This window comes from Strix aluco, chromosome 26 (genome assembly GCF_031877795.1).
Source record: "Strix aluco isolate bStrAlu1 chromosome 26, bStrAlu1.hap1, whole genome shotgun sequence".
NCBI classification, from domain to species: domain Eukaryota; kingdom Metazoa; phylum Chordata; class Aves; order Strigiformes; family Strigidae; genus Strix; species Strix aluco.
In genome coordinates, this window is record NC_133956.1 from 1193303 (window position 1) to 1219120 (window position 25818).

The following is a 25818-nucleotide window of genomic DNA, read 5'->3' on the forward strand; positions in this document are numbered from 1 at the left end:
CCGGCTGCTGCCGGCGTTGCTGCCCACAGGAGCCGGAGATGCCAGTCGTGAGCAGGGGAGGGTGCTGGTGGGGGTCTGTCCTCTCAGCTTCCTGCCAGACAGTCGCCATCCTGAAAACATTTCACAGGAAGAGGGTGAGACGGATGTCTGTCCGTCCGGAGAGCGGCTGAGCTCCCAGGGAACCGGGCAGCACCCTCAGCCTGGAAGAGCCCAAAGGTGCTCGGCCCAGGACACGGGGAACGCTGCTGCTGCCGGCCCCTCCGTCACCCTTCCCCAGAGCTCTGGGCCCGGGCGCCTCGCTGGAGCGAGGGCAGCAGCTGCTGCTTCGCCATCCCCTGGAGAGCCGCTCGCCTGGGGACTGGGCTCGTTTTTAAGAGCTCACATGTATGAAATGGCACCTTGGCACGGACTGCGCGTCCCTACCCTGGCCGGGGACGCTTCCAGCCACGGGAGCGGCTCAGGGCGTCGTCTGCGCAGGCACCCGGGAGGCCGCTGGGGCAGGGGGGGGTCACGGGTTGGCCACGGGCTCGTTCCCGCTCCACAGACGAGCCCCCACGGCACCGGCCAGGCGAGGCCTGGCCCCCGCAGGGCGCTGGGAGCAGTAGGCCCGGCCCTGCCCGCGCTCCGGCCCCGGGGCCCGGCCTGGCCCTGGCTGGTGGGAGTGGAGCCCTGCGGGGCGCTCGGGGACACCCCGGCCGGCGGTGGGCGGGGCTGGCGGGGAAAGCGCCCGCCTCTCCTCCAATCACGGCGCGTTCGAATCTCCCGCGTGCCCACCAACCCCCTCGGCGTCCATCGCCGTCCGGAGCAGCAGCCAATCGGCGGAGGGAGTCGCCCGCCCCAGCCAATCGGCTTTCGCGTCTTGCCTCTTTCTGCTCTCCGCGCCTCAGCCAATCAAAATCCGCCGCAGATATCCCCTCCCCGCCCGCGGGCTCTCCTCCAATCACAGCCGGCGCTGGCTCAGCCGGCCAATCAGCGCGGCCCCGCCGCCATCTCTGCGGCGGCCGCCAGGAGGCGGGATGGCGGCGGGGGGCGGTGGCGCGTGCGTCACTTCCGTTGTCAGGGGGCCGCCGCCGCGCAGCGCAGCGGAGGCCGCGGCCGGGCGTGGGGCTGCGGGAGGCGCCGGCGGCCGCGCCGGCCCCGGGGCCATGGGTGAGCGGGGACGAGCGGGCGCGGGTGAGCCGGGCCCCGGAGCTGCTCTGGCTGGGGGAGGGGGTGGCCGCCGCGGCCGGGAGGCGCCGCCGTCGGTCCCGTCCGTGTGGGGCCGGGCACTGCGGGGAACCGCTTCGCTCTCGTTATTCTACGCCGGGCCCCGGTGGAGGCTCCGCTGCGTGGTCCCGGGACGACAGCCCACGGGTGCCCGGCCGCCCCGCGGGGCCTGCGGGGCAGCGCCCTCCCGGCGGCCTGTCGCGGGGCGGCGGGGGCCGGGCGCTCCCGGGCCCGCGGGTGGCGGCCGCTGCGCCGGTCCCCACGCGTGTGCGGTGGTGTGGGGCCGCCGTGAGGGGCTCCTGGCCGCCCTGGGGAGCCTTGCCCGCGGGGGGCGGCCCGGCCGGTCTGTGCTGCCCGTGCCCCGGGCCCTCCCCAGCCAAGGGTGGGATTTGGCGTAGCGGGGCGGGTGGACCCGGCCGGCGTTAAAAATATCGCTCAGTGAAACTCCTTTGTGATTTCTCTTCCCTCTGTCAGCGCTGGTGGCGTTGGGGCTTTGTGACAGCGCAGCTATTTTCGCAGCACACTGACAGGTTCCGGGCTTGCTGAGGGAGCAAACAGCTTGTGTTCGGTGCTGATTTCTCTTTCAGTCTGGGCAGGAATCTCTTAATTTAGTAGTTTTGGACCTCTGCTCTGAGGAGGAGTGCCGTGTGCCTCAGCAGGGAGTAGCTGAAGGTTCTACCTCTAAGTGAGATGAGTAAGACCATCCAGCGTTACCGCCGGAGCTCGCTGCAGGAGCCTGACCCGGCCGCCCTGGGCGCGCTCACCTGGAGAAGATAAGGAGAGGCGCTTCGGGGTGTCCTGCGTTCAGGACCTGTTCCTCTTGGCTTGGGCCTTTGGGAACGTCGCTGCCGCAGTACGTGGGAGCATTAAAGGTCTCGCACGGTGCTGTCGGAGGGAGCCCGTGGCCCCGTGTCTCTGCCCCGCTGCTCCCTGGCACGAGGGTTCTGGGGCTTGTCCTGGCCAGCTGCTCCCTCCTCCCGCTGTGGCTGCGCTGGCGTTGATGATTCAGTTCTGTGGTAGTTTAGGGTCTTAATGTGTAGGCTTAATATGCACTGCGACGTATAGGTGTGCTGGGCGTCTTGGGATCCAGTCTCGGGCTGTAACCCTGTGTCTGGAGGGAGATGGGGAAGCCGGAGCAGAGGCCGGTGCCCGGAGTGGTGGGGCTGAGCTGCTGTGCCTTTGCCACCCGCCTGCTGCGGGACAGCGGGCTCCCATCGGGGCAGGAGGGACACAAGGTGGGTGCTGACGGAGGGTGGTTGACGCCGCAGGGTGTCCGTTGAGGGATGGGGCAGGGTAAGGCTGTACCTGCTGGCACACGGCCCTGGGCCGGTAGCGGCCGGGATGCGGGACGTGTTTCCCCTGATGCTGGAGCATTTGTGCTACATCCTTTTATTGTTTCTCTGTGGCATCCGCGCTGATGGTTTGGTCACATAATCCCATTACTTAAAAGCCCCCTCATGTTCAGCTGCTTTTTATCCTCAGGGTATTACAGAATCATCTCCTTTTGAAACCACGCGGAGGGAAGCCTTGTAGGCGCTCAGCTGCTGTTTGATTAAGGACAGCCCTATCGATTTTGCCTGAACCGCCGCCTGTGCTTAGCCTAAATAAGAGAGGTGTTATCAGTCTGCAGACTCTGCGGTGCTCTGGACTCGTACAGTGTGTGCCTCACTGGTGCCTGGGAGCTCTCCAGCTGGGAGCTCTTGCTAGACTGGAGGAGGCTCCATGCCTGTTGTAATTTTCTATGTGAAACAGTCTTTTTTTGTTAGTCGGGTACACGTTTGTGAACTTACGGTATCTGTCAGTGTGCTTTCATGCTACAAACGATAGTAACGTTACCATGGCAGTATATGTAGATAACTTAAATATATTTCTTTCGATCTAGTTAGGGCTAGATGAGCAGATCATCATTAAAAACAGCAACCACACCTCACTGTAAAGAAAGTGTCAGCACGTGTGTGAGTCATGCAGTAATCTTTGTGCGCATGAGGAAAGTCCTGCTGCAGTGGATTTATGGAATACTAAGTGTACGTAGTAACATAAGCTATAAATGAAAAATAAAATCTCATAATCCAATACGCATCTCACCTGACGGTGACTTTCAGGGTAACGACTCCTGACTTCACGGGAGCAGCCCAAGGTCAGGAACTCGCGCGCTGGGCTCTGTGCTGGGAGAGCGATGCGGTCCGAGTGCTGCGCTTGGATTTCCAGGCTCTTCTCCTGCGCCGTGTCCTGCTGTCGGTGCCCCTGCCGTGAGGATGTTGGGCCGGAGCGGGGATTTTTCCTGGATGAGGTGGCCTGTGCTTCAGCACGAAAGGGTTAAGCTGAAGTTGGTGTTTATGTAACCGAACAGGGAACTCCCAGAGATGAGTCCTTGGCTATCGCATGTGTTGATGCATCAGGAGGGTTTAAAGCGAGCCCAGCTTGTTGCTTGCTTGCACTGTGATTACGTTGCTGGAATCTTGTGCTTCAGAGTTTCCCCAGCTGCCTGGGGGGGCCAAGAAGGAATTTGCTTTCCCTGATGTATGACTTGGCCTGTGGAAGCTTTTTTTTGTCCCTGAGAAGTTGGAGATTGGCCACAGCTAGATGCGGGGTGTAGGCAGGGGGTACTGGGGTCCCTTTTAGCACTGTGGCCTCTCAAGTTCTGGCTGTGCCTTGCTCATGTACCCAGAATTAAACTAATCAGCAGGTTGGGCTGAGGAAGGAGGTTTTCTAGTGGTCGGTTTGGCAGGGGCTGCTGGAGGTGTTCGCGTCTCCCAGCTCGCTCGGCGAGTTCATACTTCACCAGGTGCCTCCCGACGGCGTGGGGGTGCCCCAGCCCCTCATGCTGCGCCGGCACCTTGGGATTCTTCCTTCTCCTTTAGTCAGAGAAAGTCTGTGTCTGGTTTGGAGTGAACTTCTCACTTAGGGAAGAAGCTTGAATGAGTCTCTGCACGTTTCCAAGAAATCTGTGAGTCAGGGCTCCTCTGTTTCTGGAGAAGGCTTCCCTTCCCGGAAGGGCTTGCACAGCGGTACATGGGTTGCACTGGCAGCGCTGAGTCATCTGATGGGCTTTTATTTTTATTATTATTACTTCTCTTACAGAACACTTAAACTTCCAGAGCCTTTGGTAAAGTTAACGTTCCTGTATAGTGAATCTACCACGGTGCTTTGCGGAGGGAGGGGAGCCCACCCAGCTGCCCCTGCGCCCCGCTGCAGCATCTCCTCCTTCCCGCCCGCTTGGCTTGGGAGCTGCCCGGCAAACAGGCCCTGTAATCCCCCAGCCGGTGACTCCTCCGCAGGCCTGGCTGATCCCAGCTCCGCCTGTTCTCAGGGAAGCTTTTCCAATGGGAACGGAGCCTCTGTCCCTGGGAGCGCCGATGACTCGGGTCTGAGCTGTCCCTCGCAGGGTTTGCCTGGGGAAGGCGTGTGGCAACACTCCGGGATTGCTGCCTCTCGCAGCAGTACCGACCTGCCTGTTCCCATGCTGGGAAGCTGGACCATACTCGAGGTTTTGCTCATTTAATGTTCGTGTAGGTTTTTAGGTCATGTCCGACGTAGCTTCTCATGAGCTGGAATTTGCCATGAGCCAGGCTTAAATGCGAGCTTTGATTAAATCATCACTGATAAATACTGCCCATATATATAATACTAAGTGTGTTACTTAAGTGGTAAAAGTGCAGCCTGATACTGCTCATATGAATCAATTTTCTTAGCTTTATTTTTGCAAAAGCTGAGGCCTGCACTGGCTGAGAGGAGAGCGGACAGAGCGACTGGGACAAAAAACTTTGGACCAGGTCTCCAGCTTCACCCCAAATGCCGCAGCAAATACTCTTCTCTCCCAGAAGAGAAAGTTGGGCAGAAATGCTGCCGTGCTGCGTGGCAGGTCTCCTCCCGTCTGGGGTGGGAGATGGATGATCCACGAGCACAGCGCAACACCATGCTCCCCTGGGCAGCCGAGCGCCCAGCGGGCCCAGCTGCGGTGCTGCCTCCCCGCCACCGAGGTTTTGAGCCTGGTGACAAAGCCCGCAGGGAGCGGCGATTCCTTTGCCCCGTGCGCCCGCCCGAGTCGGCAGCCTGGCAGCCCTGCCCGCGGCTCCCGCGCAGCCCCGTCTCGCTTCCACCTGCAGCCTTTTCAGGTCAGGAGCAACAGGCAGGTTTCGGGTGCCGGGGTGCTGGCGGCGGGGCCAGTGGCACCCCAGTTTCCTTTAATGGTGTGAGCTCCTTGCTGGGGGAGCTCGTCCTCGATAGCCCTGAACTTCCAGCAGATGCTGGTGGGCTCCGTCATTGCTGCTGGTTCCCCGCTGGCAGCCGACCCCGTCGCCTTGCAGAGATCAGCTGGCCTGTAGCAGTGGGGGCTGCCAGTCGTCGCCCGAGACACTGTAAATACCAACCATCTCCTTTTGTCCCCTCGTTGCAAGATAAAACAACAGAAGGTGTCACAGAGGTTGTATCAGCTGCTCCAGTGTCTTAACTAGTTTCTGTGCTGCTGAGTAATCCTGTTAACGCCCCAAAGGTACTTTTTTTTTTCCCTGCTCCAGCTATTAGCTGTGGCTGCTGGACTGCAGGACTTGCCTGTTCTTTAATCTGAGATGAAAAGGTCATTTTCCTCCTCTCTTGTTTTTCTTTGTTGTTATGCTGGGCACTGGAACATCATGCAGTAACTCAGGAATTAGACAATTTCCTTAAGCTATGTAATTAAAAGACATTACATCTAGGTCTTAATTATTTGATTAATAACTCTATTAAAGTCATAGCTAGCACAGTAAGAAGCTTTAGATGTTCACAGTAAGATGTTCAATACATTACATGCATCATGTTAAAATTAAGTACTAAATTTTTGTGCTAGACTTGTAACTTCATTGTCTGTGAGAGACCGTTTTTGTTAGGATGGTGGGACAGGGAGTGGGGGTGGTTTGATTCAGTTTCTCCAGTTTGGTTTCTGGGGGAGCGGGCAGTGAAGCCGCCACACCAGTATCTAATGGTCCTGTCCCTAGGATGAAGTGTTTTGAGGGAGAAGTGTTTTTGTTCTGGTTCTTTGCAGAAATGTTGGATGCTCTCTCCAGACTGATCCTGTTGTTGTTAAACGACTTTTTTTTTTTTTTTAACCAGTCTTAAGAATTGGAAAGTCCCGGCTGTCTGTGAGGCTGCCTGTAGACAGAGCCATTGCTGCAGTGGCGGAGGGGATGCTCTTCACCCTTACGAGGCTCTCGACCTCTCATGGAAATGTTCTAAATTCTCAACTTTGGGCTATTTTAAATCTCAGCTGTGCTGCAGCATAACCAGTTCGTGTGTGGGACTCCGCTTACTGCTCGTTGTTTGCGAGGAGGAAATCCCAGTGCGATGCACTAGTCCCCTCTGGTGTGCTCGCAGCAAGCCTGACCTGGGCAGGCGCGGCTGCTCCGGCGGTGCTGGCGCCAGGACGCGCAGCAGCAGCTCGTTTGCTGTTTGAACACGTTGCGGGGGGGAGCAGCCGCGCTGCCAGCGGGGCTCCTGCAGCCAGCACGGGGCCAGGGACACGCCAGGGCCCGCGGGCAGGTGGCCGATGGCTCCCACAGACGCTGCTCGCGGGACGCGGCCCCCGTCTTGCAGAGGGTCCCGCTCCGGGTCTGGGCGCTGAGGGCTGCTGTGGCCTCGTGTTTCTGCTTACGGCTGTGGAGGCACTGCCTGGTTTGTTACGCCTTTTGTCTCGAACTTACTTAAAGCTTCTTCTTCCAGGGTATAGCGCAGCTGTTGGTGTCTGAGCAATACCAGCGTCATGTTGCGAGTCCTTCTTGAAATCAGAGCTTTGTATCAGCCCAGCTCAAGCCAAGAGTAAATGGATTTGCGGGTAGAAAACACCCGCTGGCTTGGCAGGGCGGGGGAGCCTCCTGCACGGCTATTCTGTTTGGGTTTTTTAAGATTTTCCTTAAACCCTGTCTCAAAATACTGTTCTTAGCCCTATGCCTAGTGGATGGCCGCTTGTTCTGCAGGAGGCTGACACAGGCAAGCCCGTGCCCTTTTCACCAATTTTCTTGCTCTAACTGGGGTTACACAATGTGCAGAAAAGGGAAGCATCTTCCTGCTTTTTCACGGCAGCTGCCCCTGGTTTTCTTCCTTTTGCTCCGGGACCTTCCTTCCACCTGACTGACCTTCGTTCCAGTCTCAGAGGAACCTGAAGTGCTCACGTGTAAACCCTTGGGGTGCTGCTGAGGGCCCCTCAGGTTTTTGGTGGGCTCTGCCACCCTCGCGGCACAGCCCAAGCAGCAGGAACCAAGTAGGGAGCGGGGAGATGGGGTAGACAGTGCCACCAGTGGCTCAGAATTGTCTTTAATAGTTGAGCACGCGTTTGTATTGGCGTCTTTCTTGCTTGCTCTCACACGTATGCTGTGATATTTAAGCTGGTGGGTGTCCTTTAGGCAGCGGTAGGGCTGGGACACCTCCGCTCGCTCTTGGCGCCGGGACGACTCATCCACTAAAGTATTGATAGCTTCGGTACTTCAATCCAGAAGGATATTTAGCAGCTCCCCCAGGACCAGGGGATAACACTGGGCTGTGTTTTGGGTGGTGGTGGAAGTTCGGTTCCCATGTCCCACATGTTCCTTGTGTGTTTTTTGGTTGCTCTAACTGGATACTGGTAAAGTCAACCAGCTTGGATTACAGATGTGTAACACGTGCAGTATCTGAGGGTTAAACTAAGCATTTGGTAGAGGTGGTATAAATTTAATTCTAGAGTGCCTGATTTAAATCCTAAATTTCTCCTTTTTAATTGGACCAGATGAACTATTCAGTAGCACTGAATTTAAATTGAATTAGTTTGATTATTTTTTTCAAGAAGCCAAATGTATATTGTAGAGAGGAACTAACTTGCAGTGGGGATTTTATGAGAATAAAATTCCATGTAGCCTTCTGTGCCTTTTGCAGAAATTGTTCTGTTCAAGCCCAAACTTCAAGCATTAACTCTTACCGTGACTAAAAATTGGTTCCAGAGGTGAAGATTCTGTTGTGGCACTGTTGCTAACTTGGGTGTGTTTGAGATACCGTTAAAAACAGGCAAGCTAGTACCACGGGGCGGGGGTTCAGATGCAGATCGTGTTTCTGCTCAGAAGGTCTGTCTTGCATCACAAAATGCCTTTTGAGATTGTTGACGCTTGTGTTTGTCTTGCTGTGCAGGGCTGTGTGTCTGTGACTTGGGGACTGAATTCAAGAGCCCTTTTATTCTCTCGTGTGATATCAGGAGCTTCAGGCCTTCTCTAAGCCAAAACACACCCAGGTGTTTCAAGCTGCAGAAGTTTTGGTGCATACCACGTTATCGTAATCAAGAATAATCCAGAACCGCAGCATCAAGTGTATCTCGTTTCACATTACAGAGTCCTCGACCTTTCGACCATCCAGCCTTCTCCAAGGTGATGACTCCTGTCTCCTGAGACGTTGGAAAACCTAGTTTGGAAGAAGAGTAAAGATACAGTTGATGCTGAACTACGTGAGTCCTCCGATTATTTTGTTTACGATAACGCCGTTCGCACCAGCGATTCCTATCCAGCTCGAATTGCACAACGGTCATTATCTCAGAGTTTCTGTGCAGTGGGGTTTCTCCAGTGGAAATGTTACTCATACATTTCCAGCAGGGATGATGATGTTGCAAGGAGTGGAGAATTTTATAAGGCATAATCAAACATTAGGTCAGAGATGCGGAATGAACAGAATAAGGAGCATATGGGGCTCAGGACTTTGTTCTGTTCCACTGGCTGGGCCTGGTAACGCTTCTCTGTTGGAGATCTGACCGGGCTGGTGGAAGTCGGAGGCGCAGGGATGCAAAGTCTGCTGCAAGACTTCTCTCCTTATCTCTCTTGCTATCTCTGATCTTGGTGACAGGTACTGCTAGATGAATTAATGCAATGAGATCACGCTTGTGTCCACAGAAAGGGTGGGACTGCCAGAGGGTAAACTTCATTCAAAGTATGGTGATTTATCAGTCTCTTATGTGGTGAAACACTGGGACTTTTTTAAAACAAATAAGTACAACCCAAAAATATTTTCCCAGTCTGCTGTAGTAACCTCTTAGGGAAGCCTACCGGGGCTTGGTTCTGACTTGCTCAGAGTGAGAAAATGGATCTGTGCTTAGTTCCTCCCCCCTGCCCCAAATCTTTGAAATGTTAAAGCAGCAGCATTTAACATCAAGGTATTTGTGAAAGTCTCTGAAACTTTTCCAAGAGATAAAGGTGAAGTGGAGGTGTACTGGGAACAAAACTTCAGTTTGACAGAGCTGATTTGTGCTTGCAGTGAGCCCGCGGTGCGTGAAGGCTGGCCTGGCAGCAAACTGAAGAGGTTCTTTTCCTGCTCAACTGAAGCAAGATTTTCCTTTGGGGAAGAAGTGTTTCAGTCACAAAGACCTGAGTTTCTGTAGCCCTTTTAGGTATTGGTGCTGCAATACCTCCACAAATGCCCTTTAGATTTCTGAGCAGCAGAAAATGCATGTTGGAAATCGGATTTTCTGCAATAACTAAGTAGGAGTTAGTCAAGCTTTTAGTTGTTTGTGCTGAATTCTCGTGATGTGTGGACCTTCAGTAAACACTTGGATGCAAAGCATGAGATTCACATTTAGTAGATTAAATTGTTCTTTGCATGGAGTGATAGTGCAAGAGAGCACACGTACTGCCACCGCAGCGTTTCCTTTCGTTGGAATATCCATTAAAGGCAGGTAATAGTGTGTTAATTCTAAACAAAGCATCCATTCCTGCACATGGAGACTGAGTTTTATATGTTGGATTCCAAATTTCAGCTGCATTGGATGTAATGCCTTAATAATACAGCTCCATAGATAGAGATGTAATAAAAAGGTTAGAGCTTAAAGAGGTACAAAGAGAGAGGGGGGACTTATTTTAAGACTAAAAATACATTTTTGAAAAATAGTTATTAAATTAACTGAATCTCACGATAAATAATGTGTTTCAGTCTTCTGTGCCCTTGCTGGAAAAGGTGAAAGCTACTGTTCCTTTTTCTGGTCAGTTCTGTGCATTCTTGGCTGTTTGAGGAACAGACCTGAGCCTTCTGAGTTACTGGGCGAGCTGCCTGCGGTGCCTGGCGGGAATTCCTCCGGGAAGGAGCCCACGGGAGTCCACAGGCTGAATCAGAAGTAGACGTCCATACAGAGGATAACTTAGGCATTTTCTTTCAGAGTTTTTTTGGAATATGTTAATTCACAAACTTGTTTTTGCTGTAAAACAAGCTTTAATTATTTTGACTTATTCCCACTATGTCTCTCAAACAACTGTTCTATGAAATGTTGCTTTGAATAATGAGGCTGATTTATACCTTCAAAAACACATTAAGCCTCCAGCCCACAACTGGTCTATCAGTAATGAGCCATAGCTTGTTGGAGAAAGAGAAGTAGGCAGACACACGACTGCATCAATAGGTGAAAGCCTTCCAGCACAAAATAAGAGATATTATAAGAAATTAACACAGTTGCTCATCAAATGTGATCTTCTTTCTCTTTCAAGAGCCAAGGATGAAGCGGCGAGCATCAGACAGAGGAGCTGGGGAAACATCCACTAAGGCAAAAGCTCTTTGTACAGGGATTTCTGGAAATAATGCCAAGAGAGCGGGCCCTTTTATACTGGGTAAGCAGGGAGGGTTTTCTTCTTCAGTTTTCAAGGTAGCTACTGATTGCAAAGCTGAGAATAAAAGGCACCATAAAATGAGACAAGGCAGATGTCTAGTTCAGCATCTTCCCTCAGAGTGCAACTCACCTGGTGCAGCCCTTGGAGCTCCTGCAGCTGGTCAAGCGAAGGAGATATGTAATACTAATATAGCAAGGCAGACATGGCTTTTAAGATAAATGAGCCCTTTCACTTTTTTTTTTTAAAAAAAAAAACCTATATTCTTAGACCTTCTTAAAGAGCAAATTAATCCAGGGGGCTTTTCGGATAGAGCTCCGTAGAGGCGTTGAACCCTGCTTGTCTGCAATGTGCTCTCAAATCAGCATGCAGGCGACTTGGCAATGCAGTCGTGGTCGCTACAAACAGTATGTGCCAAGGCAAGACCCCTCTGCGAGCTTCAGAGAGTTGCTAGAATAGTTGTTAGTTCAGAACTAGTTATAACGACTGTCAAAAACTTGGACTTCACTGTGAAAACCAATGGATAATCAATTGGAAGCCGACTGATTTAAATGGAAGAGTAGAGACTGTATGTTAACTTAATTTGGCCTACTCGGTGTGCCTGAGCCGTCCCTGCAGAGGTGGCAGTTGGGTTCAGAGGTGTGGTAATAGCAGTTGCCATGGGTGTTGCTGGTAAATGTAAAAGCTGTATGGTTCAGGCATGCAGAAATTTGAATTTCTGAAAACAGCTGTGCCATATGTGGGCTTTTGTTAAATGTTTCTCCAGTGAACAAATGAAACATTGTCCAGAAGGTTTTCGGAGTTCAATACCCTTTTTTTGTCTTTAGGTCATAATTTGTGGAAACGCACTTAGTCTGCTGAAAAAAAAGGAACTTAGTTTAAACTAATGTAACTGCGTGACACTTGCACACTGATGTAACCCTGAATTAGTCATTGCTGCTTAAAGGAAAACAAGTCTGTTTTTGCTTTGTGCTGTTAGGTCCACGTTTAGGTAACTCCCCTGTGCCAAGTATTGTTCAGTGTTTGGCAAGAAAGGATGGGACAGACGACTTCTATCAGCTAAAGGTAAGCAAACTGCAGGGCTTCCAGATCTTCAGGGCTCTTTAACTTCAGCTCTTGTGACAGGAGCCCTTGCAGTGGTGTGTGGTGTAGGCTGAACCGGTGCGCTGTCAGAAACCGCTGCTGGAACTTCCCCTCGGCAGGGCAGTTCTGCCAGGCGTAGATCTGGTGTCGAGATTAGCCCTGAGAGGAGGCCTCTGTGGCTGCTGTGCTGCTCTACTGGAGCCCTCTGATCTGCTCTGCTCCACTGTGCCTGAAATAGGGGCAGATCCAGTGGAAAAAATCACCTGGGATACTTGCAGAAAGCCACCTGAGCATCTTTTCTGTGTCAGTCAAGCTCCTGCTCTGCATTCTGCACAGATGTTAGTTCAGACAAGCTTGTGGCAAGTATGCAAACATCAGCACAATTACATCAGCTGTTAAACACATGTGAATACCTAAAATGAGAGAGGTTGGGGGCATTTGGGTTTTTCTGGGAACTGTGAAGGTGTTTTCCCTTTTCCTGAAGATTCTCACCTTAGAAGAAAGGGGTGATAAAGGAATAGAAACCCAGGAGGAACGACAGGGCAAGATGCTGCTGCACACGGAGTATTCTCTCCTTTCCCTGCTCCACAACCAGGAAGGAGTGGTTCATCATCACGGGCTCTTTCAGGTACAGCTGGTCACTGTCCAGGTTGGGGGAATGCCAGGAATTGCTGTTGGCTTGAGCTGCTTTTTCTAACGTACAGTTCGTGCTGACCCTGTTCTGTGTGTAAAGAATTACCAGCGCACCGCTGAGACTAACCACTGCTGCTTCAGACAAGCACGTTTGTGGCAGGAGCTTTTGAGGGTTAAGTGGGATGTGGGAAACGTGAGAACATTCAGAGATGGGACAGGCGCTCAGCAGCGTCCCCTTCAAATAGGAAACTAGCTGCTTCACTGGCGAATTAACTTGTGGCCACAGAGCACCCTTTAGAGCTGAATTTGTGCTTTCCAGTCGCTGTGCTGCTTTACTTGTGAGAAGGGACAAATCGCCAGGGAACAGTTCCAGCAAGTTAAACTAGTCAATGTGCTGATCAATGTTTTGTGTGAGTGAATTTGCTGCTGTTAACGCCTTCAGAGCTGTTTATGGGCTGATAGGAATTACTGGTTTGGGTGTTGGTATTGCCTTGCTCACTAGTTAAATTTTGTCATCAGACTCTTTGCCTGAGGCCATCTGTGCTGTATCTTAAATAAGCCAAATGTCCAGCTCAGCTGTGTCCTGTTTAACGTTATGGAAGAACTGCTAATTGTGTTTTAAGATTTCCATTCTCATTAATAATGTGCTGGATCCCTCATATTCACAGGGTCTGTACCACTGTGTAGAGTTTTTCTAGGTTTTACCTACAGGTGTCTGTGTATAAACAGTATCAGTGCTGACACATGTGTACAGCCAAACAGCATAGACTTCTCTGGCTTCTTTAAGTAGAGATCATGTGTCGTCTTTTTGAAATCCCAACTGGGGGCAAAGATCAAGTGCTATGATTGCATTTGCTTGTTTTGAGATCACACGTTTATTCTCTAGTGCTCTGTGTGTAAGTACATACGCCCAGAGAGCTTCCCTGAGCTATTGATCATTTGTTTGCCTCCCTGTAGGACCGAGCTTGTGAAATTATAGAAGATCTAGAAGCCAACAGAATGGTCAGAAAAATGAAGAAGCGCATTTGTCTTGTGTTAGACTGTCTCTGTGCTCATGATTTCAGTGACAAAACAGCAGATCTGATCAATCTGCAGCATTATGTCATTAAAGAGAAGAGACTCAGTGAGCGGGAGACGGTAGTGATATTTTATGATGTGGTACGAGTGGTAGAAGCATTACATAAGGTAAGATCTTTGTTAGCCCTTTCAGTGCTGGAAGGCTTAGTTTTCCCACGTTAGTATAATAGATGTTTTAAAACTTCCTTGTGCGGGCAGTGGCAGGGTTACAGAGGATGGATGTTTCAGCTGTTTCCCTGTAACCGTGTTCTGTGTAAGACCTCGGGGCGAGCCGTAAAAGAGCATTCCCTTCCCTTCCCCTGCCCTCAAGTTTCTTGATGATAACGTAGCATTTGTTGACTGTGGAGAGGGGCCAGCTGGACTAACTGCAGATCAGGTGAACTGAGTGTTACCGACCTCAGAAAGGGGTGATCAAAGAGGAGAGCAGAGGCTAATCAAATGCAGGAAGCACTTCAAGCGATTTCCTTCTGAAGCAAAGTAAATCACAATGGAGGAATTGATTTCTGAGATCAGAACCTCAAGCTACGAGTTTGAGATCAATGAACTAGAAATCATTGTAACAAAAATAGATTCTGCCAATGTTTGACTTCTTACCCTGTGGCAAGGGACACCCGTCCTTCCTCGGCAGAGCTGTGAAGCGTGTGTCTTAAGGGAGCGCTCATCGTCCTGCTCTTACAGAGCCTGGACACTTAAGTTTGAGGTCTCTTACTAATTCAGTCAAGTCTGTGTGTTCGAAGTAGCAAATTTGCTTGTTCTGTCCTTGTGACCAGAATTGAAAATGAAACATGTGAAGTACCCAGGATGCAACCTCGGTTGGAACCTTGACCTCAGTTACTTCTGCGAATGAAGACGTCGTGATTTCAAAAGATACTTAGTGCTTTTGTCCAAGTATTGAATTTATACTTCTATAACAAATACACTTTTGCTCATGTTATACTATTATCTATTTTACAGAAAAATATTGTGCACAGAGACTTGAAACTAGGAAACATGGTGCTAAACAAAAGGTAAGTGTGCTGGAGAGCTGCTGCTCTGGCAGTTGTCATGTTTCTTCTCTGAAGCAGTTTTCTATTAGAAACACAATCAAAGGCAGCACTTGTTGAGAGTGCTGTTGTGTGAGAGGAGTGAGGGAAATGGAAGCAGGCTGTGCAAAAATATAAATCCAGTTCAAAGTTATGTGAGTTAATCTCCAAAAATTAATTGAGCTCAACCTAGATAGTTCGTTCTTCCACCAGGCTTAGTGACCCCGTGTCAGCACTTCTTTTGGGATTCGAAGTTCTGAAAACTAAATTTTATAGTAATTCAGAAACCTGCAAGAGAAATAGTTTTTATATATTTTTAAGGAAAAAAAAAAAATTAAAATGTGGTAAGTGGTTCTGTTCGCATAATTCGCTTTCCCTCGTGCTACAGGAATTCCCAGCACTGCAGCCTGCACTATAATCACAGCAGTGTTAAATCGTTGACTGTTGCACTGCTGTGTTTTTGCTAGCAGTAAAATATTTACTTATCTAAACAAAAGCTCTTCTGTCTAGTCTGTATTTGTGCTTGAAATAGCTTCCTTGTTCCCACTAGCTGGTTTGATTCAAGGCTCAGTTTATAAGCACCCATGTCCAGCGTGTCGCGGGGGCTGCGCGGGGGCAGCAGGGACCAGCCCTCCCGGAGCAGAGCGAGCGGCACCGCTGGGGTGTGAGCTCAGCGGGAGCGAGAGGCCGCTTTGTGCTTTGCTTGGTGGCTCCTTGGAGGTTTTCAGTTGTCTTGGGTTATGTAGTTATTTAGTTGGCAAGCTGGTTCCACTTCACATACTCTGCTGTGTCCTTCAGTATCACATTACTGACTAAATATTTTGCACTAACTTTAAGAATGAGTGGAATTCATTGTCTTTTCACACTGTCTGGTTTTCTGTGGAATGAATAAAAAACTGGAAGGCTTTAGGTCTGCAGGCTTCCAGAGTCTGCACAAAGCATGCAGGTTTGCTGTGGTCACAGCTTGTTTTTTTTTTTTTTCCTCCCTAATACTGTTTGAAAGCAAACAGATTTTACCTACTGAGATTGAATGTCTTGGTTCCCCGCACACGTTGCTTTTCAGGGCCACCTGTAAATTGGTTTAAGTCATTTCTATAGATCTGCTTTAGGATAAATCTCTTATCTTCTGCTTGTTTCTTTGATTCTCCTTCTTGCTAGGAAGGGTAGACAAAGGTGACTGCTTCAAAGGATCCACCCAGAGCTTCCCTTCTTGTCTGGGCAGTGTGCAGTGGAGCATCCCACTGTAGAGCTGCACAGAGGGGCCCCCACTAGCAGGAAGAGGGAGGTATCTGAAGCTTTGAACACACTTGCCGGAGCCATTCGCTGTATTACATATGATGTTTTTGCTTTTTACTAGCAAGACCATCAGCTTTGAGGAAAAGCTGTAGCCTCTACAGCAGTGAGTCATATGAAAGGGTGGGTGAGGCGTAAGAATAGATCACCATGGAGAGGAGCCGCCGTTGGGGCTGACCAGGAACGTTCGTTCTGTTCCAGCCGTGCTCACGGAAGAGCCGGGTCTGTTCTGCTGGAGTGAAGGTAGCGGCGTATCACTGCGAGGTCCTGACCGGGCCCGTTACACCCTGGGCTAATGAAGGCCCCTCAGCCGTTGTCCCCCGTGAGATGTGGATGTTAAAGCCTCGCAGGTTTTCCAGCTGGCCGGTGCAGTAGTTGGATGATTACAGATTAGATCAGATTTCAGTGACTAAATAAAGCCAAGCAACCCTGAACATTTTAGTGTCCTTTAGAACACTTAGTCTTTTTAATCCTTAACAAATCCTGCAGATTGTTATTCAGCCAGGGAGGTCTCTTGACAGTTGAAGCTAACACTTCTTAAACACAAGTCTGTCTTTCTTAATAATCAACTCTCCGTTGCCAACCCACACTTGGTTTTATTTCACTTGTCTCTTAGACTTGCTGGAAATATTTCTTGGTTATTGTGACTGACTTAATTCATTCTCTCAGACTCTAGTTGTGTAATGCTTTTCAAGAATATAGAAATCTTCTTGACAGTGTTTTTCTGCTCCGTCCTTTAAGTTGTACGTTAAAATCCAAATTATCTGAGTGACACGGAAGATTTAATGTGATGGTAGTTTTGTAATGAGCTCACTTTCCCTGGAAAAATTCATTAATTGGAGCGGGCAGTATAAGGGTATCTTAATAGAGAGGTCGTGTGTACCTGCAGCTCTCGCCTTTTCTGTCAGAGGTTGTTTGGGTGTTGATTAGGCTCTCTCCGTTCTGCGTACTGGGGTGTGAAGAACAGTCCTGCAGATCAGGTAAAACTGCCACCGGACTCCTCCTGTGGGATTGTTGGGTAACACAAAAGTGGTTGTTCTGAGTCTGATCAAAGGTCCTGCAGCTCATCTGGTGACACATAAGCAAACAGTGCACAGAAGCCAGGCATGGGGCAGCCCTTCTGCAGGGTATTTCCCCTCAGCTTCCAGAAAATGTTGTGTGGAGAAGATGCTTTTAGGGATGGTAGTTGGACAGCGTAGGGGAGAACCAACAATTAAAATAAACTACTTTGTTAACACGCTCATGCCCTGCAATGGTCAGCAAGCACACGCGTGTGGGTCCTGGTGCTGTGCTGAGGGCTAGAATGCTCCGAGGAGGCTGGCCAAAAGGCAGCTGTGTGGCTGCAAGGTGGGCGAGTTACATGAGCACCCTGTGCTCACAGCCAGGCTTACGCCTGCCACTCGGATGTGGACGTTGTCTGTAGCTGTAAGAGATTCTCTTAGTTGCCCTGTAAGAGTCTTTCAAACCGTGCTGGTGGGTGGAATCTGCCCCTTCACGCTGGAGGTGATCCCATGCCTCCACTTGTCTTTTCCCAGCACTTCAGGCTTCCCAAAAAGCCCCAGAGACACACACCTCTGTGGTGATGTTAACTTCTGCCTTTGCTGTTTGGCTCGTGCAGGATGGGCCTTTTCACTGATGCCTTCTGATTCTCCCCAGGACTCATCGAATAACCATAACGAACTTCTGTCTCGGAAAGCACCTGGTGAGTGAAGATGACCTGCTGAAAGACCAGCGAGGGAGCCCTGCCTACATCAGCCCAGATGTGCTCAGCGGTAAGCACACCCCTTCAGCCCTCAGTGGGGGTTCACAGCCCCCTCTTTACGCTAGTTTCATTTATTCGTGGCTCTCGACAATAAATGAAAACAACGTAGTTCTGTTCCCATATGTAACCTGCCTTCTGTGAGAGCCTCCTAATTAGGGTCCAATTATGAGACTTGGTCTGGTTTTCCAACTGGGAAAGCATGGAGGGAAGGAGCAAGTGTAACTCTTTTCTTAAGGCTAGTCTGAACTTCAAAGCTAATGAAAAGCTCCCTGCCTGTTCCTAAATAAGTCCGACTGCAGACAAGGCGTTCCGTGTCCCACGTCTGAATCTTGTTCCTGAGGCTTCACTTAAGCTGCAGGTAAATCCCTCGGCCTAAGAGGCGATTGGTCCAAATCCCACCATACTGTCAGTTTACTCCAGACCGTACACTAAGAGGAGCAGTTGCTGCAGCTGCTACTTGCTTCCAGAAGGGAACTGTTGACCCTCTGGGCAGCTTCTGGGCCGACTGAGAGGAGTTACTTAAAAATAAAGGAATGATGTTGCCAGGCGAGAGCAGCAGTCTGTCTGGGCTGCATCTTGTGTCCAGCAGCCTGGCCTGTGCCTTGTCTCCAGCAGAGGCCTTAAGCAGAAGTCTGGCAAAGAACAGCTTTCCCTCATGTCCTCCCACCTTTTAACTGTTTCCAGTGCGTGAGACTTTCAGAAACAGATGTGGTTTCTGTCTGTTTAGTTACTTCAGGAGGTTTCTCTTCCATGAGCTCTAAGATCTGCTACTGCACTACCTTCTGTGCTGGCAATAGCTGAGCAGGCAGTGGTGGTGCTGTCTCAGTGCAGTGACCCAAGGCTTCGTTTTGGGGATTTCTTGGGGTTTTCTTTTCTTTTCTTCTCATCAAGGATGCTTTTACAGCTGGGACTGTCCATATGGAGCATCTCTGTGTAGACTCCAGTTATCGTGCATTAGCTCATGCTGTGGAGTACTCCCGGTGAGCACAGATAAAATTCCCTTTGGATGAAGCTGAACTGCCTATTGCAGTCCAAGATCACCCCTCGTGCACCCCACTGCTTAAGGGTTACCCACCTGCAGGGCCGAGCTAGCATTTGGGGGTGGGAAAGTGCCTGAAACTGTGCACAGAACATCAGCAGCACCAACGGTTTTCCGGACAAGTCGGCAGTACGTTGGGCAGTGCTGCTTGCTCATGTGCATGTAGCTAGTGTGAAAGCCAGAATCCTTGCCAGCCTGTCGCGTTTGTTTATGCAAGAATAACACCTAGAATACTGGAAACACCTCTGCTGAAGATCTGAGTTATTTGGTTATGGCATCCCAAGCTATTGTACTTCAGAAATGCCCTCAGAGGGAGCTCGTCCTGAAATTTCCAGACCCAGTGCACTCCCCTCAGTACGTCTGTTGTCAGGTTTACAGGCAGTAACAATAAATGTAGCTGAGCTCTTCCGTCATGATCTGCCAGGCAGGTTTGAGGCTGCTTCCCTCCTGGGCAGGACCAAGCCAGGAAGGGAGCAGAGGCAGGCGGGGAGGTGGAACGTGTGTTTTTTGCAGGCCTTTCCTGTTCTGCAGGATATCCTGAGGCCCCTGTAACCACATGGACGATATGAGCCAACTGCTCTGCAGGAACTTGGAGCAGTTGCAGCTCAAGTGGCTGGTGTCTGGTAAAGGCTGCCTGGAGCAGCTCCTTCCTGCTGGTCCAGGGCACTGTTCTGTCCTGGCCTTCAGCCCTGCTGCCCTCCCTGCCAGCACAGCTCGGCTGCAAGCACCCACGTTTCTTCTAACAGCTCTCTTGGAGGTGGATTGACTGGCCTGTCTGCAGGCCACGCACCCCACGGCGCTGAACGGGCGTCTTTGCTGACTGCTCTGACAGCTGAGGCTGCCCAAGACCCCGCAAGGCTCAGCCTTGGCTCAGGGCTATGTTGGACTGACTTTCGGGCGCAATCGCCCCGCGCTCTCTGCGAGGTGGCCCTTCCCCCTGGGGCGCCTCTACGGCCCCGTCCTGTGCTCTTGAAAACGCTGCTCCAGAACGGCTCAGTCTGCAGTTCCCCTCCAGGCATGGAGGGAAAAGTTACTTGAGGACGTTCCAGGCTTCACCACCACCTTCAGACTCTGAGCATCCCTCTGTCTGCATTGCTCATGCTCCTGTGCAAGAGGAAGCTAAAACGCCTGAAGACTTAATCATTGTTTTAGGTCTCCAGGAGGAGCTGTCTTCTGCTAAGAGATGGCTTATGTTTTATGGCTGCTGAAATGTCACCGCAGGAAAAGCTGGAGGAGGAGGGAGAGGTGCCTTTTTTTGAGCATATAAAGCAAAGAATAATTAGTACAAATAACAAATGCTGCAGCAGTGACTCACTGTGTGAGTCAGAGGAAGTCATTCCATCAGTCCTATGCTGTGGTACAGCACTGGAGTTTAGTTTTTTGACCCTCATACATGCTGCTGTTGGCTGATTTATTGTGTGACTGAAGGGGCTTTAAAGCAGCGTTTCCATCGAGCGGCTCCCGGGGCCATGCTGGGGCTGCAGCAGCTCTGGGGAATGCCTCTGCCTGGGGGAGGCACCTTCCTCCTGTGCCCTCCGCAGCTTCCCAGCAGGCTCTGGTGGCCGTGGGCTGGATCTGGCCCGTGGGCAGAGTCCCCCCTCAATGGGCTCGATCGGAGCTGGTGTGGAGAGTTTTAGTCTGCACTTCCCCGTGGATCTGCTGTGCAGCCGGCATGGTGAGGCTGGCGTTCGTCCTGCGCCGCTCGTGGCCAGAAGAGCCCTTCTCTTTCTCGGGCTTTCTTTCCTGCCTCCCCCTGCCTGTGCTCGCTGGCCCTTCCCCTCCCTCCTGCTCTCACCTGGCCTCGCAGCAGGGTGCAGCCACGGAGCCTTCGAGGCGCCGGCACCCCGATGGTGACAGGCTGGGGGATGGCGAAGGGCAGTGAGGTGGGAACTCCAGCATGGTGCCCAGTGGTTCTTGATGCTCTTGGGCCACATCAGGGCCGTTCAGCAGGGGTAGCCCTGCTCTGCAGGGAGGGGAGGACACCTCTGTGGAGACAAACAGTTTGGTTATTCACAGAGGATGCACTTTTGAAAGAGTTTTAGCGTCATGCAATGGGAAGTCTTGCACGTTTTGATTAATGCTTATTAAAAAGGATGGCACGCAGAGGTTGCGCTGGTGCCTTCGCTGCTGGCGGTGGGCGTCAGTGTGGGAAAGGCTGTTGCTTTTGTCTCCTCGCAGGACGGCCGTACCGTGGAAAACCCAGTGACATGTGGGCGTTGGGCGTGGTGCTCTTCACCATGCTCTATGGCCAGTTCCCCTTCTACGACAGCATACCTCAGGAGCTTTTCCGCAAAATCAAGGCTGCCGAGTACACCATCCCTGAGTGAGTACAGCCTGTCCCGGGGAGGCCCCTCTATTAGTGCCTCTGTGGGTGGTGCTCTGGGCCTTACTGGGACGGCTGGAGCTGGAGGGGCTTCACTGGAAGCCCCCGAGGGTCGCAGCAGTAATTAGAGCAAAGACTGCACACAGTAGACACCAAGGAAGCGGTAGCGGAGCTGGGACATCTTGTGCAAAGGTGAGAAAGGCCCCGTGCTGCAGGGACAGGGAATCAACCTCGCTGTTAGTTCTGGGCTGTCTCAGTCAGGGCAGTGGTGGCTCCTCTAGTTGCTGACCTGCGCTCCCACACGTCCATCCTGCTGCTGCCTCGGCCCACCTCGGGCTCACCACGTGTTCTCTCTCTGCCAGGGATGGACGGGTCTCAGAAAACACTGTGTGCTTGATCCGAAAACTGCTGGTTTTGGACCCGCAGCAGCGTCTGACGGCTTCTGAAGTGCTGGATTCTCTCAGCTCCATCATAGCATCATGGTATGTGCAAGAGGAGAGATGGGAACATGGCGTCTCTGGCCACAGGCTGTGTTATTCCAGCTGTGGCCAGCAGACTGCTGCCAAGCAGGACACCAGAGGAGGATCCGAGAACTGCAAAAAACTCTTTAAATCCTGTGTCTCAACCACTGGTGCCTGCTGATGGATTCGGCCGGAGTGGCCTGTACAAATGCTTGTCATTGTGACCAAGGTTGGACTCTAAAGCAGGAGCGTTACAGAGCGATACTGGGGTACAGGAGGGCCTTTGCTGCTGTGCCCCCCTTGTGCTCCCCAGATTTGATTTTTAAAGAAAGTCTAATGGTCAGGAATATCTCACACGTACAAACAGATGCAGCCAAACACAGACACGTCCTGCGAGCGTGTAATTAGCACTGCGTTGTGTGTTCAGTAAGAGCAGGCATGAGAATTCGAGAGGGGAAGAGCAGGAGATGCCATCGCAGGTGGGAACACACATGCAGGGTGGGGATCCCTTGTGAGGGGAAATCCGACTCCAGGCCTGGCACAAACCAACTGGGATGAGATTCCAGTAGCACACTCCAGCAGAAATGGATCCTGCTGGTGTTTGCTCGGTGCAGCCCTCTCTTGTCAGCCTGTGACCTTCTGTCTGTGCTGCACAGCATGCCCAGGCAAAGTTCTTGTGCTGCCTGTTGAGTCAGCAGCAAAGTCTGTGATTTTTGGAGCTGTGGCTGTTTTCGCTCCTACCTATGCAAAACTTAGAGTTCCACATCCTGTTTAAAAAAAAAAAAAAAAAAGGCAGCTCTGGGGGTTATAAAATTCAATTTCCCTGATACGAAATTATGTTGAACAGTGTCCTTTAGTAGCAAAAGCTGGTGTGGCCCCCCAGAGTGCTCTGTGCTGTGCTGTGGTGGCCAGCCGTGGCCAGCCAGGTGGGATTGCCCTGGCCAGGGCGCTGGGCGAGGGTGGGCGAGCCAGGGCTGTGCCCTGAGTCCCTGACGCTGTGCTCTCCCCCCAGGCAGTCCATGTCCTCGCTGAGTGGCCCTTTGCAAGTGGTGCCAGACATCGATGACCAAGTGGCTAATCCTGAAAACCCCCAAGAGGTAGGGTCTCCTACTTGCCCTTCCACAGCGCTGCTTTTCCGCGCCGCTGTGCCAGGTCTGTCTGCGGTGGAAAGAGGCAGCAGCCCCCTGTGGCCCCCGAGTCGGCGAGGGGAGGGCGGGGAGGGCCCAGCTGTGGCCGCTGCTCTACGAGGGGCCGAGTCCATCGCTGTCCTGCGCAGCGGAAGGGAAGGCTCGTGCTGCTGGGACCGGGAGCCCCATCCAGCTGGCCGTGCTGCCGGGGAGTGGGCTTGCTGGCCCCGGAGCTGGCGGAGGGGCTGCTCGCTCCTCCCCGAGCCCCGCTCGCTCCCTCGCCCACAGCTGGGAGCTTGCGTGCGCTGGGAGAGCCGGGAAGGGGACTAGAGTGGTGTTGGCTCGGGCTCCCCGGTGAGCTCTGCGGTGGGAGCAAACATCCTGTTTTCTTGCCCGTGTATTTTGTTGGAAGTGACGGCCAGTGACCTCGCTGCCTGGGGACAGCCTTGGAGCCTTGGAGAGCTTTTGCCTGCGGTGCCGATGCCGCAGTCGGCGTTGCTGTGAGAAATCCCTCCGCTGGGCTCGGGGGATGTGAGAATTGGGCTCAGACAGCTGCAGGCTCCGGATGTCTGGCAGGGTTGGGATGAGCTGGGTCAGGACAGAGCCACGGAGGCTTCAGACCTCTGTTCCTGACGGTGCCGATGACTCCTGGGGGGGTCCTGCCTGTACTGGGAGCAGGTCGGGGTCTTGCTTTAAGACTCCAGTTATCCCCTGGTAGCTCGGGGTGTCGGAGCTGTGGGACCCTTGTGTGTTGCTGTGGCTCTGACGGGTGGTTCTCTGGCAGGTGAAGGTGACGGAGGAATGCTCACAGTACGAGTTCGAGAACTACATGAGACAGCAGCTGCTCTTGGCTGAGGAGAAGAACACCTTGCATGAGGCCAAGAGCTTCCTACAAAAGCGGCAGTTCGGGAACATCCCCCCGGTGCGACGCCTGGGCCACGACGCCCAGCCCATGAACCCCTTGGACGCAGCTATCCTGGCCCAGAGGTACCTTCGGAAGTAGCTTCCCACACATCCGAGAGCACAAGCACCATCCTGCAGTCTGCCTTTCACGTCGCCTACTACAGCTCAACAGCAATACCGGTGTCCCGTGATGGAGAATAATGTAGCAATTCTTCTGAGCTCTGTTCAGGGACACGCACTCACACTCGCTCTGGAGGGAGAAGACTTTTGAAAAAGCTAGTTTTGGAAGCAGCAACCTCTTGGCATCTTCTGGAATCTGTTTTTTAAATCGAAGCCTAGATGACTAATCTGCTTTTAATCATGACTGTAATCTACCTCTCTTGTCTTTTTAACCATGCTGTTCTCTGGATCGAGCAAAGCCTGTGGGAAAGGAGAAGACTACCAAGGGTGAAGCTGGTTTGCTGGCACGAGTCGCGGCTGTGCAGTACGGCGAGTCGGCTGATTGCATTCGCTCCGTATGGTTTGAATAAGCTTAGATTGGTCGGGGTTTCTCGAAAGGAAGAGTTTCTTGAAACCTCCCACTTCCCTTCATCTGCATCAAATCTTTTTCTGTCCTTAGCATGCCACCTGGTTTGGCTGTGGTGTCTAACCCTCGGTGGCCGTGGGGGCTGCAGTGCACCCAGGCCTTGGTGAGTGGCACAAACAGCCGCCGGCTGCCCGGTGTGACCGGGGGCTGCCGGGGGGGCCCGGCCACCGCCTCGGGGGAGAGTCGTCCTTGCAGGCGATCGCTGCAAAGATCGGATCTTGTCCGCAGTTCAAAGGTTTTGCAGGACTTGGCCCGGTGTGGCCTCTGATGTCTTTCCCACCTTTCACTGATTCTTTAGTTTCATAAGGATATATGATTGAATCTTATTTTTCAGTAGCTTATCTAAGGTGCAGTTAAAATTGCATTAATTCTGATTTAGCATTTTCACACTTCAGTTGTGGTACAGATATAATATATGAGTTATAATGTGAAAAAGCTTCCCAAAATAATCTGCCTAGAATTAGGAAGGGGCTGGCTGAAGTCTCTACTGTATTTGTTCCCCAGCTTATCTTGCCCTCCCAGCCTCACCGAGCAAACCTGGGGCTGCCTCTGCCCTCCCTGCGTGGTGCTGAGGCGGGAGAAGGACGTCCTGGTTTGTCACCTCATGCCACTGGAAGAGCGTTTGCCTGTGCTGAGAACAGGAACGATTGTTTCTGAGCCTCATTTTGTGAACTGGATGCCTGTCTTGCCAGATGAACTGTTCTCACACAGAGGTCCCAGGGCTCCTGCTCCAGGCAGCGGCTCCCCGGTTGCCTCCTCCCCTGCTCCCAGCTGTTCCCAGCCCTGTGGCAGCTCCAGTCGCCCTCCTGCCCCCCTCGGGCTGGGTGCAAGGAGAGGTGGGAGCAGGGACAGGAAACGCTGCTGTGGCCTCGGCTGTGGGGGCCGGCCCTGCTTTTTGGGGCCAGCTCTCCCACCCCGGTGAGCGCAGGCAGGGAGCCAGTAGCAGATCTATTTGTAGCGTGTTGTTGCCTTCTCTTGCCCTGGGCTGGGGCCGCAGACTGCGTCTAGCCTAGGCCAACCTCCAGGTGTCTTTGTGGGGACGTAGGGATGGACCTGAACCTCCTTGGCAGCGTCGGGCATTATGTCCTGCCTGCGACCTCGCCGAAGCCGCTTGGCAGCGGGCAGGCAGGGAATTGTGAACACTAATACAGACTAGAACAGTTGCACCACCCCCAGCCAGATGAGCCAGTAGCCACAAGTCTTAGCCTTATTTATTTTAAAGATGGTAGGTCTGTCCTGGCACACCCCCGTGTGCGCCCGTCACCCCCCTGTGCCACCAGCAGCAGAGCAGGGACCCCCCCAGCCCCTGAGCACCCCTGGGGCCCTGACCCCCAGCTGGGGCCCTGCTCTCTCCATCTGGTTTTCTCCTGTCTTGCTCCCATCTCTTTATTTTAATTTTTTTTTTCCCAAAGTTAAAGCAATATTCTGGGGACTCTGCAAGGCTGTATCATACCCAGTATTCCTGCGCACCAGTCATCGCCAGTAAATCACACTTGTATTAACTCAAACTGGAAGAGGAGGGGGTGCGGGGAGGGCAGGAGCGGCTGGGGGGTGCGGGCGGAGGGGCCGCGCTGTGGGAAGGAGCCTGTTGTAAGAAAAAAAAAAAAAAAGAAAAAAAAAAGAGGAAAAAGATTTGTATAAAGACATTATTTTTGTACTACATCAAAACTACTCCTGCATGTCGGCAATAAAACTTCATACCGAGAGCCCGGCGCGCAGCGACCCTGC

The 25818-nt window shown here is 52.1% G+C and overlaps 1 protein-coding gene across 2 annotated transcripts; it reads left to right on the forward strand.

Moving 5' to 3' along the window:
- The first annotated feature begins 1057 nt into the window (after positions 1–1057).
- Positions 1058–25796, forward strand: STK40 (serine/threonine kinase 40). 2 transcript variants are annotated; one of them, XM_074850627.1, is made up of 13 exons: positions 1058–1149; positions 8532–8644; positions 9445–9577; positions 10665–10784; positions 11761–11846; positions 12349–12492; positions 13455–13682; positions 14529–14581; positions 17546–17661; positions 20869–21013; positions 21376–21495; positions 22487–22571; positions 23386–25796. In XM_074850627.1, exons 4-13 carry the CDS (start codon positions 10673–10675, stop codon positions 23602–23604), a joined length of 1308 nt encoding a protein of 435 aa, XP_074706728.1. In that variant the 5' UTR covers positions 1058–1149; positions 8532–8644; positions 9445–9577; positions 10665–10672; the 3' UTR covers positions 23605–25796. The 2 variants fall into 2 exon arrangements, with proteins under 2 accessions (XP_074706728.1, XP_074706727.1); XM_074850626.1 differs by lacking the exon at positions 9445–9577.
- Positions 25797–25818: the final 22 nt, after the last annotated feature.

What these genes read in the sequence shown, in the direction of transcription:
- STK40 (XM_074850627.1), top strand. Translation starts at nt 10,673, where the DNA reads ATGAAGCGGCGAGCATCAGACAGAGGAGCTGGGGAAACATCCACTAAG. An exon ending in AGCGGGCCCTTTTATACTGG is followed by an intron (nt 10,785 to 11,760) that starts GTAAGCAGGGAG and finishes TTGTGCTGTTAG; the next exon opens with GTCCACGTTTAGGTAACTCC. An exon ending in TGGTAGAAGCATTACATAAG is followed by an intron (nt 13,683 to 14,528) that starts GTAAGATCTTTG and finishes TCTATTTTACAG; the next exon opens with AAAAATATTGTGCACAGAGA.